This window comes from Lissotriton helveticus, chromosome 4_1 (genome assembly GCF_964261635.1).
Source record: "Lissotriton helveticus chromosome 4_1, aLisHel1.1, whole genome shotgun sequence".
Classification (NCBI taxonomy): domain Eukaryota; kingdom Metazoa; phylum Chordata; class Amphibia; order Caudata; family Salamandridae; genus Lissotriton; species Lissotriton helveticus.
The window spans coordinates 1189998-1201321 of NC_136063.1; the positions used below are offsets into that span (position 1 = coordinate 1189998).

At 52.4% G+C, this 11324-nt stretch overlaps 1 protein-coding gene across 1 annotated transcript in view; it reads right to left on the reverse strand.

The window, feature by feature from the left end:
* LOC144826886 (fish-egg lectin-like) overlaps window positions 1-7491 on the reverse strand; it is a 56643-nt gene extending 49152 nt beyond the window's left edge. Inside the window, exon 1 of the mRNA XM_078685342.1 lies at window positions 7359-7491. Within this exon, the coding sequence (XP_078541468.1) occupies window positions 7359-7425 (67 nt within the window). The 5' untranslated portion in view covers window positions 7426-7491. The remainder of the gene's footprint in view (window positions 1-7358) is intronic.
* Window positions 7492-11324: the final 3833 nt, after the last annotated feature.

An 11324-nucleotide genomic window follows, 5' to 3' on the forward strand; every position in this document is an offset into this window, starting at 1 on the left:
GAGACTTGGGCGAACATCTGTAACATACACAATGTCTCTGAGGGTGTCAGTTACAGGTCAATTTCAAACAGAATAAAGAATTATCGCACCAAGCTGCGGTAAGACATAAGCTGCTGGCATGGTACTGTGGGCCATATTATCAAGAACGGCGATAACATTATCAACGCTTTAGCGACAGGAAACTGCAGCTAAAGTGGCGATAAAGGGCTTGATAATAGGCCCTTGTGAATTCCCATAGAAGCCCAGGTTCTGGTGTGAAGGACATCAAACCTGGGCTTCTATGGGAATTCACAAGGGCATATTATCAAGCCCCTTATCCCCGCTTTAGCTGCAATTTCCTGCCGCTAAAGCGGCGATAATGTTATCGCCGTTCTTGGTAATATGGCCCTTAGTTTTGAGGAGTCAGCTGTTGAATCGGCTGTCGAAAGACTGACACTACAAAACTAAATACCACGCCCCGCAGCTTTTATCTTACCGCAGCTTCTGTCTTACCGCAACTCAGTGCAATAATTACTGTATCTTTTCTAGATCACCCGCCAGGGACCTCCCTTTTTTCCTCCCGCTAACCCCCCTGACCACCAGAGGGGCCCCAGGTTGTACCTGTACTGCTCTGGGATCCTCCTCTATCACGATTGGGAACCCAATCACAATACGTTGCCACTGCTATAGAAATAACAGTAACCTGGTCCTGATGGTGGCCTAAACACTTCAACAGGCCGAAACACGTCGACTTTTACAGTGAAAATGTTGGAACTATTTCCTCAAGGATACCCATCTTGACTCCTTTTATATGTATTATCATCTATTCTCTGGGTATCCCAACTATGTAAATCTCACCATTATTTGTTTTTTTGTTGTGCCTCTTTCTGTCGCTGTACATACTTGCTTACATGTCACTTGCGCCATCACCATTTTTCACGAGCACTTGTTTGACTATATAAAGTTAAATATGATAAATGTATGCATTTACTAAACTCTACTCCATGCTGTCAAAAATGTTCTTGTCTCCCTGGTTTCTCCTTTCGCTCCCAGCAGTTAATTGTGCTGTTTGAAATTGACCTTTAACTAACACTCTCAGAGACATTGTTGTATGTTACATTTATACCAGGCTCTGTGAGCAACCCAACAGCTGAATCTGGCCAAATGCTGTGTGAAGCCGGGTGTTTGGGCACGGCTTTCCTAAGGAGGACCGGCATATGCTCAACTTTGAGGATGATACAAAAATACATTTTTCACAAAAAGTAAAAAAGAAACGTTATAATTAGGTGTGGTAAACAATTATTAGCTTTTGTTTAAATAAAAAAAACAAGAAATCACTGAAAAAATAAGGGTTAAAGTTAGGTGTTGAAATGAGACAGGAACTAGCTCTGTCTGCTGTCGCTCCTGCCTGTCCTCTGTGCTCCATTAGTTGCCACATCTGCCTGTCCTCCATGGACAGCTTGTCACCCCTGCCCCCTCTCTCCAGCCCTCTGTTCTCTGTGTGCTGCCCCCGCCCCTCCTGATTGGTACCAAAGCACCGGTCCTGGTCCAGGGTAACAAAAAAGACCAAGCGAGAAAAAGCTCTGCGGCACAGTCACAAAGTCCCAGTTTTAAGTGATGGCCCGCTGGATAAACTGCTCAGATATGCTATGTTACCCCTTTCAAGCCCATCCTGAACACTTCTTTATGTGCACATTCTTCAAAACAGTCTGAACAGAATTTCACAAAACCACAAAAAGCACACGTCTGAGTAAGGTTTTAGGGGGCATATTACCAAGCAGGGCGATAGGCAATTATAGCCACTTTAGCGTCCGTTTTCGGCCACTAAGCGGCGATAATCCTATTGCTCTATTAGCAACCTGTCATTAACAGCAGTTAGCGACAGCTTGTAGGCGATAGTGAGCGGTTTGGGGCCCGCTTTGCATGTCAGCGATATTTATCACTAATGACATGCAAAGTGGGCGTACCCAACCTGTTAGCGACTCAAAGCAGTCGTTAACGTCGCTATCGAAAATTAGCAAGGCAGGCGTAGTGATGGAAATATTCCCGCTATCACCAAAAACTAACGCCTGCTCTGACCAGTTCTTAGCCATGTTATCCAAAGGGAGGTGGATAACATGGCTAAGAGCATTTTGACGCTAATGCGTGAATATCGCTGTATTCTCAGCGATATTCACGCTATCGCCGGAAAATGTATCGCTTTGGAGATAAACGTTGCTAATAGCACGCTATCTCAGCGATATTTCCGGCGAATGCTTAGTGATCAAAAATTCGTTGCTAAGCCTAGTTAGTGACAAATATCGCTAATCGTTGGTAATATGCCCCTAACTTTCTGCCAAACTTAGTGTAATTCCTTTCGGCAGTCTTTTCTTAGCTGCAACAGAAGTTTTCCATGGGAATTAGCAAGGGAAATGAATGTTTTGGGACCCTTTTTCCTCGACCTCCCCTTGGCAGATTGGCACAAAATGTTCCAGGAAGTTTAGGTGCGTAAACATTTGGCGGGAAAGTGTTGTGAAGATTTGTTAAATAGCACCAACATTATGAGAGAAATGAAAAATTATGTTACTGTGGAAACTCTCGCCTAACTATAACTACACTTTGTCTAGTAAGACAACACAGGAATGTCCATTATCCGCGTTCCTATTTGCCCTGGTAATGGATACACTGGTGTGTCTACTAAGAGAATATCATCACAAAAGAGAAAGAAACGCAGCTTGCTCTTATCGATGTGCACTAATGATGTCTTCCTCCTGGTTAAGAATCCTGTCTGCAAAATGAACACTATGATTCAGACATCATTTCATACAGCTGATGGTCAGGATTATAAATAAACTGTAGTAAATACATTATGGTGCCTGTTAGAAATGGGATTTCTGTTTAGCTAAGGTTTGCGTCAAAACCAGGCAGAAACCACCACTCTAGTCAGGGCAAGGGAGTTACACGCTGAAGGTAACCCCTGCTCATCCCCTAGGTAGATTGGCATGAGCAGTCAGGCTTATCCCAGAGGCAGTGTGTAAAGCATTTGCACATAACCAACAGTAATACAGTGTAAGCACTACTAAAGGACACCACACTAGTTTAGAAAAATAGCCAATATTTTTATATACAAGACCAAAAACGATAAAAATCCAGTTATCAAAATACGCTGTAAAAACAGTTCCTTGATGCCGATAGCTCCGTCCGGGGCTATCACAGCATCATGAGCAAACAAATCAAAACAGTTCTGGCCGACTGCGGTGTCGCTGGCCAGCTATGGTGTTGGGAAGACTCACAAACAGTACCTTTTAGAAATGCAGGGCGTCGGCGACCTCTCGTTGAGCTTCTGAAAACACGGCGACAGTAGGCGTCGGTTCTGGAGGTCGATGTAGGAATCGTTGGGGCCTTCGAAGTCCCACGCATTGCAGGTGGATCTCCTCTCTGTTGAGATCAGGAACGCTGGCGTCGGCAGGCATCGGACGCTGTGGTGTGAAGTGCGGCGTCCTCAGGTCGAGGTGCGAGCAGCGGCTCGGTGGTGCCATCAGATGGTGTCGCCGGTGAAACCAGGGTCGCGGTGAGTGATGTAGATGGTGCTCGTCACGGTGCTAGCAGGTCACCGTGCAAACAGCTACATCGTCATTGCTGTGAAACGGTGCGGAGTGTGGTGCCCACAGGTCATGGGGAAGTATCGGCTCACTGGTGGCATCTGCAGGCGTCGTCGGTGAGACCAGGGTCGCGGTCCGGCGTTGCGGCGATGCTCTCTACGGTGTCTAGGCTTAGGCGTGAAGCAAGGCGGTGTAGAGTACGGTGTCGATAGGTCGCGGTGCAAGCAGCAAGTCGTGGCAATGTCAGCAGGCATCGTCAGTGAGACCAGTGTCGCGTTGCAGCGTTGCGGCGTTGCGGCGTTGCGGCAGTGCACTATGCGGTGCCGTCAGGATACAGAGTCTGCAGCGTTATCGTAGATGTCGTCAAGTTGCTTTCCCTCTGTTACAGCACAAAACACACAGTCCCCTTTGCTGTGGGCTGAAGAGATTGAAGTATTTGCTGTTCCTGAAACTTCTTGAACAGGGGGCAAGCTCTACCTCAAGCCATTGAAGAAACTCACGAAGTGGGATGCAGAAAGTTCAGTCCAGTCCTTTCAATGCCCAAGACATAAGCAGACACTGCAGGCTAATCCAGCAAAGCACACAGCAAAGTGGTAGTACCTCCTCACAGCTTCTCTGGCTCTTCTTCTTAGCAGTCTTCTTGATCCAAAAGAGTTCTAAAGTTCAGGGGTCAGGGCCCCAGTATTTGTATAAAAAAATCCTTTGATCTTTTAGGCAGAGGATGTCTGTGCCCGGGCAGAACCAGTTCTGCCTTCTCTTGTGTGAGTTCCTGGCAGTGGGGGAGACAGCATTGTCAGAGGCAGACCTGAACCTTTGAGGTGCAAGGAAATCTGCTCCCTCTTCTCCATCACAGCCCAGGTCTACTCAGCCATTTCCTGACCTACCTAGACTATCGGGAGCCACCCTTGCTCCCTAGTCATCTGTCGTCCAAAATCCAGACAGGCAATCCACATTCCAGCAGAGGCACACAGGATGACTGAGCAACAAAATACCTACTTTCTAAAAGTGGTATTTTCAAACACAGAATGTAAAAATCACCTTCACTAAAAGATGCATTTTTAGATTCTGATTTTTGGCATACTAAACTTTATTTCCCTACTTGAATCCCCGGGCGAGTTATGTTTATATGATGTTATAAACAGACCTCCCATTCTATCCTATAGGGAACTGGTAGCCTTGCAATAGTGAAAAACGAAATGGGCTGTAATTCACTATCAGGACATGCCACACACACCAGGACATGTCCTACCTTTCACAAACACTGTATCCTGGCCACAGGGGTACCTTGGGCCTTCCTTAGAGGGGCCTGACTTATAAGAAAAGGGAAGGTTAGGGACTCACAAGTGTGTGCACTGGCCCAAGTCAACATGGCAGTTACCAACGGCGTGCAGACTCTGCAATGGCAGGTCTGATGTACCTTTTCAGGGCTACTCACGTGGGTGGCACAATCAGTGTTGCAGGCCCACGAGTAACATTTGATTCACAGGTCCTGGCACACTCAGTGCATTTTACTAGGGACTAACAAGTAAATCACATACCCAATCATGGAAACACCAATCCATAGCACAACGTACACAGAGCGCATATGCACTTTAGCACTGATTAGCAGTGGTAAAGTGCCCAAAGTACTAAAACCAACAAACACAGGTCAGGAAAAGATAGGAGGAAGAAGCAAAATGATTTGGGATAACCCTGCAAAAAGGGCCATTTCCAATAGTGCCCTTGATGGATTCCACTAAAATTCCACAAAGCTCGAGCCATATTCATGGCCGAGTCACACAGTGTAGCGCAGCATGTCAGCTTGTCGAGCTGCGCTGCATGAGAGGGAAAGGACAGGGATATGCTGTATTTAAGTCAAAATGGTGCATTACTGATTTTCCCCCAAGTGCTGGTGCCCTTTGGGCAGCCTGGCACCGACGTAGGCACCCTTGCACCATGGTGTACTGGTGCATGCGTGTCGGCTTCGAAAGAGGCAATACCAAGGAGAAATGAAGATATTTCTCCTCGTTATGCCCCTGGAAAGGCGTAGGCTTTTGGCGCATCCCTAGGTCGTCTGCATCTTGTAAACCTGGGAATTCATCAGAATCCATGGGTCTTGCATGGGAATACCCACGCAACACCCATGGGAGAGCCTCCCTGGAGTGGTGTAAAGCAACGTAGCGATTTGTGACGCGTTGCATTACTCAAGGCTCCTCTGGGCCATGCACGGTGACCTTGTGCGACTTTATAAATTTAATTTTTAAGGTGTGTCACTTTTGCACCACGTTGTGTGGCACAAGAAAGACGCAAATCAGCTCATAAATATGACCCCTCTTGTCCCATGCGCTGGGGACTGATGCGGTGAGAAACTTGTACATCATGAACCATACATACATTGAGACCATCAAAACGGCGAATTACGAGGTTTGCGGACTTATGCCACAATTATTTTGCTGATAAACCTATCCCTGCCTGCGCTGCAGCATTAAATAAACAGCACTGCAGCTAGAGGTGGCAAAAAGTCCATGGGCAGGGTGCAGAGAGGAAGGGGAAACAGAGAGCACCCCCCTTAAAACAGAGAAAAAAAGGCAACCACTGCGGGGAAAACACTGGCATCGTAGGCATCTATTGTTTGCCCTGCAGTGAACTGTCCACAAGTCGAATTATGATACATATATGAGAACTATCGCAGATTTAGGGCCTCATTTACAATGAGTTTGTGTGGGGCGGTGTAGCAAGTCTGCGCTGCTGTGGGCCAATATGAAGGGCACAAATGGACCATCTTTATGAAATACATTTCATGCATTCCTGTCCTTTCCCCCGGCGCTGGTGCACAATTTGTTGCCGAGCACTAACACAGACACCCTTGTGACTCATTGGCAGGCAGGATTGATTTTGTGCAGGAAGGGGCCCCTTCCTGCACAAAACAATCCTTAGATGCGGAGTGGAGTGGTGTGGCTTACTGGTTAGAGGCGGCAGACCCGGAAGTAGAGAACGGCCCGGGACCAGGGTTCAATTCCCGACGCGGCAGGGTCGTGGACCAGGGTCAGCGGACTCGATAATTCTCGCCTCGGTGCCTACTCTAACCAGGGATCACACTCGGCAACTCTGGGCATTAGCTTGCCTCATCTCTACAACGGCCCCCCACAGATGGCGGGGATGCCTGGTTTCACCTTGGAGATACCCAGAAGGGACCATCCCACAGGGATAGCCAGGACGGGTTCCCCAGCGGTCTTCAGTGCCGGGACGCTTACGGGCAGCTGCGCGCTTTACAAATCCCACACATTTACATTTACATGCTTTTTCCTTGTTCTATGTGTGCTTCAAAATACAACACACATGGAAAGAGGAAAAACACTAAGAGAAATGAAAACGTTTCTCTTCGTTATGCCTTTTTTAGGAAGGTATAAAGTTTTGCTGCTCTCCCAGGGTTGCATGATTTTGTAAATCTGGGGCACCGTCAGAATCCATGAGTGTTGCGTTGGAACACCCACCGCACAGCCCACGGATGCAGAACAAGGCAGCGCGGCGCTTTGCACTACCTTGCCTAGGTCCATAGGTGTGAGGCCAGGCAAAGACCCGAAGGGTGGCTTCGCTCACCTCAGAGGTATGATTGAGAGGCTCTGCCATCGGAACGTAACAGAAAATGATGCAATGGCGGGTCAGGTCACCTGTACATACGCCTGTAGTACAGAGGTGGACTAAACCCCCCTAATGGCAGCCGGCGGGGTCCCACTGATGAAAAGGGTGGGTCTGTCGAAGCTTCTGTGTGATCCTGTCAACCGAAGCCACACTCACAGCTTGGGATGGGGCCCTCACCTGAGCTTTGCACCGCCAGGGCCAGAAGCAGCAGAGTTACCAAAGGAGCCATTGCTTGTCCGTCCATCTGTCTGCCTGACCTGCACACCCTGCAGGAGCTTCAAGGGAGCACTGTGTGCTGGGCCTTAAATAGGCTGCCCCGCCCAGGAGGAGGGACCACAGGACGCATCTGGTTGAGAAGTGATGTGGACGTCTTAGCTCCACCAGCTGGACACGCCCTCTGGGCATCAGTCCATGTGCATGAGAGGCTCAGAGGAGGGAGGGAGAGCGGGCTTCAATGCCGAAGAAGAGAAGCTGCTGGCACAGGGACCGGAGACGCCCCTACGCTAAGAGTGCAGCGGGGGCAGAGATCAGTTCTGGGGCAGGAGATGCCCCTATGCTAAGAGTGCAGCGGGGGGCATAGTTCAGTTCTGGGGCAGGAGACGCCCCTATGCTAAGAGTGCAGCGGGGGCAGAGATCAGTTCTGGGACAGGAAACGCCCCTACGCTAAGAGTGCAGCGGGGGCAGAGATCAGTTCTGGGGCGGAGATGCCCCTATGCTAAGAGTGCAGCGGGGGCATAGATCAGTTCTGGGCAGGAGACGCCCCTATGCTAAGAGTGCAGCGGGGGCATAGATCAGTTCTGGGGCAGGAGACGCCCCTACGCTAAGAGTGCAGCGGGGGGCAGTGGTCAGTTCTGGGCAGGAGACGCCCCTATGCTAAGAGTGCAGCGGGGGCATAGATCAGTTCTGGGGCAGGAGACGCCCCTACGCTAAGAGTGCAGCGGGGGGCAGTGGTCAGTTCTGGGGCAGGAGGCGCCCATATGCTAAGAGTATAGCGGGAGGCAGTAATCAGTTCTGGGGCAGGAGACGCCTCTATGCTAAGAGTGCAGCAGGGGGGCAGAGATCAGTTCTGGGCAGGAGGCGCCCCTATGCTAAGAGTGCAGCGGAGGGCAGTGGTCAGTTCTGGGGCAGGAGAAGCCCCTACACTAAGAGTGGAGCGGGGGCAGAGATCAGTTCTGGGGCAGGAGGCGCCCCTATGCTAAGAGTATAGCAGGGGCAGAGATCAGTTCTGGGCAGGAGACGCCCCTATGCTAAGAGTGCAGCGGGGGCAGAGATCAGTTCTGGGGCAGGAGACGCCCCTATGCTAAGAGTGCAGCGGGGGCAGAGATCAGTTCTGGGCAAGAGACGCCCCTATGCTAAGAGTGCAGCGGGGGCAGAGATCAGTTCTGGGCGGAGACGCCCCTACGCTAAGAGTGCAGCGGGGGCAGTGGTCAGTTCTGGGGCAGGAGACGCCCCTATTCTAAGAGTGCAGCGGGGGGCAGAGACCAGTTCTAGGACAGGAGACGCCCCTATGCTAAGAGTGCAGCGGGGGCAGAGATTAGTTCTGGGGCAGGAGACGCCTCTATGCTAAGAGTGCAGCGGGGGCAGAGATCAGATCTGGGGCAGGAGATGCCCCTATGCTAAGAGTGCAGCGGGGGCAGATATCAGTTCTGGGGCAGGAGACGCCCCTATGCTAAGAGTGCAGCGGGGGGCAGTGGTCAGTTCTGGGGCAGGAGACGCCCCTATGCTAAGAGTGCAGCAGGGGGCAGTGGTCAGTTCTGGGGCAGGAGACGCCCCTATGCTAAGAATGCAGCGGGGGCAAAGATCAGTTCTGGGGCAGGAGACGCCCCTATGCTAAGAGTGCAGCGGGGGGCATAGTTCAGTTCAGGGGCAGGAGACGCCCCTATGCTAAGAGTGCAGCGGGGAGCAGAGATCAGTTCTCGGGCAGGAGACGCCCCTATGCTAAGAGTGCAGCGGGGAGCAGAGATCAGTTCTGGGGCAGGAGATGCCCCTATGCTAAGAGTGCAGCGGGGAGCAGAGATCAGTTCTGGGGCAGGAGACGCCCCTATGCTAAGAGTGCGGTGGGGGGCAGAGATCAGTTCTGGGGCAGGAGACGCCCCTATGCTAAGAGTGCAGCGCAGGGCAGTGGTCAGTTCTGGGGCAGGAGACGCCACTATGCTAAGAGTGCAGCGGGGGCAGAGATCAGTTCTGGGGCAGGAGATGCCCCAATGCTAAGAGTGCAGCGCAGGGCAGTGGTCAGTTCTGGGGCAGGAGACGCCCCTATTCTAAGAGTGCAGCGGGGAGCAGAGATCAGTTCTGGGGCAGGAGACGCCCCTACGCTAAGAGTGCAGCAGGGGGCAGTGGTCAGTTCTGGGGCAGGAGACGCCCCTATTCTAAGAGTGCAGCGGGGGGCAGAGACCAGTTCTAGGACAGGAGAAGCCCCTGAGTGCAGCGGGGGCAGAGATTAGTTCTGGGGCAGGAGACGCCGCTATGCTAAGAGTGCAGCGGGGGCAGAGATCAGATCTGGGGCAGGAGACGCCCCTATGCTAAAAGTGCAGCGGGGGCAGATATCAGTTCTGGGGCAGGAGACGCCCCTATGCTAAGAGTGCAGCGGGGGGCAGTGGTCAGTTCTGGGGCAGGAGACGCCCCTATGCTAAGAGTGCAGCAGGGGGCAGTGGTCAGTTCCGGGGCAGGAGACACACCTATGCTAAGAGTGCAGCGGAGGGCAGTGGTCAGTTCTGGGGCAGGAGACGCCCCTATGCTAAGAATGCAGCGGGGACAAAGATCAGTTCTGGGGCAGGAGACGCCCCTATGCTAAGAGTGCAGCGGGGGGCATAGTTCAGTTCTGGGGCAGGAGACGCCCCTATGCTAAGAGTGCAGCGGGGAGCAGAGATCAGTTCTGGGGCAGGAGACGCCCCTATGCTAAGAGTGCAGCGGGGGGCATAGTTCAGTTCTGGGGCAGGAGACGCCCCTATGCTAAGAGTGCAGCGGGGAGCAGAGATCAGTTCTGGGGCAGGAGACGCCCCTACGCTAAGAGTGCAGCGGGGGCAGAGACCAGTTCTAGGACAGGAGATGCCCCTATGCTAAGAGTGCAGCGGGGGCAGAGATTAGTTCTGGGCAGGAGGCGCCCCTATGCTAAGAGTATAGCGGGAGGCAGTAATCAGTTCTGGGCAAGAGATGCCCCTATGCTAAGAGTGCAGCAGGGGGGCAGAGATCAGTTCTGGGCAGGAGGCGCCCCTATGCTAAGGGTGCAGCCGGGGGCAGAGATCAGTTCTGGGCAGGAGGCGCCCCTATGCTAAGAGTGCAGCGGGGGCAGAGATCAGTTCTGGGCAGGAGGCGCCCCTATGCTAAGAGCGCAGCCGAGGGCAGTGGTCAGTTCTGGGGCAGGAGACGCCCCTATGCTAAGAGTGCAGCGGGGGCAGAGACCAGTTCTAGGACAGGAGACGCCCCTATGCTAAGAGTGCAGCGGGGGCAGAGATTAGTTCTGGGGCAGGAGACGCCTCTATGCTAAGAGTGCAGCGGGGGGCAGAGATCAGTTCTGGGGCAGGAGACACCCCTATGCTAAGAGTGCAGCAGAGGGCAGTGGTCAGTTCTGGGGCAGGAGACGCCCCTATGCTAAGAGTGCGGTGGGGGGCAGAGATCAGTTCTGGGGCAGGAGACACCCCTATGCTAAGAGTGCAGCAGAGGGCAGTGGTCAGTTCTGGGGCAGGAGACGCCCCTATGCTAAGAGTGCAGCAGGGGCAGAGATCAGTTCTGGGGCAGGAGACGCCCCTATGCTAAGAGTGCAGCGGGGGCAGAGATCATTTCTGGGGCAGGAGACGCCCCTATGCTAAGAGTGCAGCGGGGGCAGATATCAGTTCTGGGGCAGGAGACGCCCCTATGCTAAGAGTGCAGCGGGGGGCAGTGGTCAGTTCTGGGGCAGGAGACGCCCCTATGCTAAGAGTGCAGTGGGGGGCAGTGGTCAGTTCTGGGGCAGGAGACACCCCTATGCTAAGAGTGCAGCGGAGGGCAGTGGTCAGTTCTGGGGCAGGAGACACCCCTATGCTAAGAATGCAGTGGGGGCAAAGATCAGTTCTGGGGCAGGAGATGCCCCAATGCTAAGAGTGCAGCAGGGGCAGAGATCAGTTCCGGGGAAGGAGACGCCCCTATGCTAAGAATGCAGCAGGG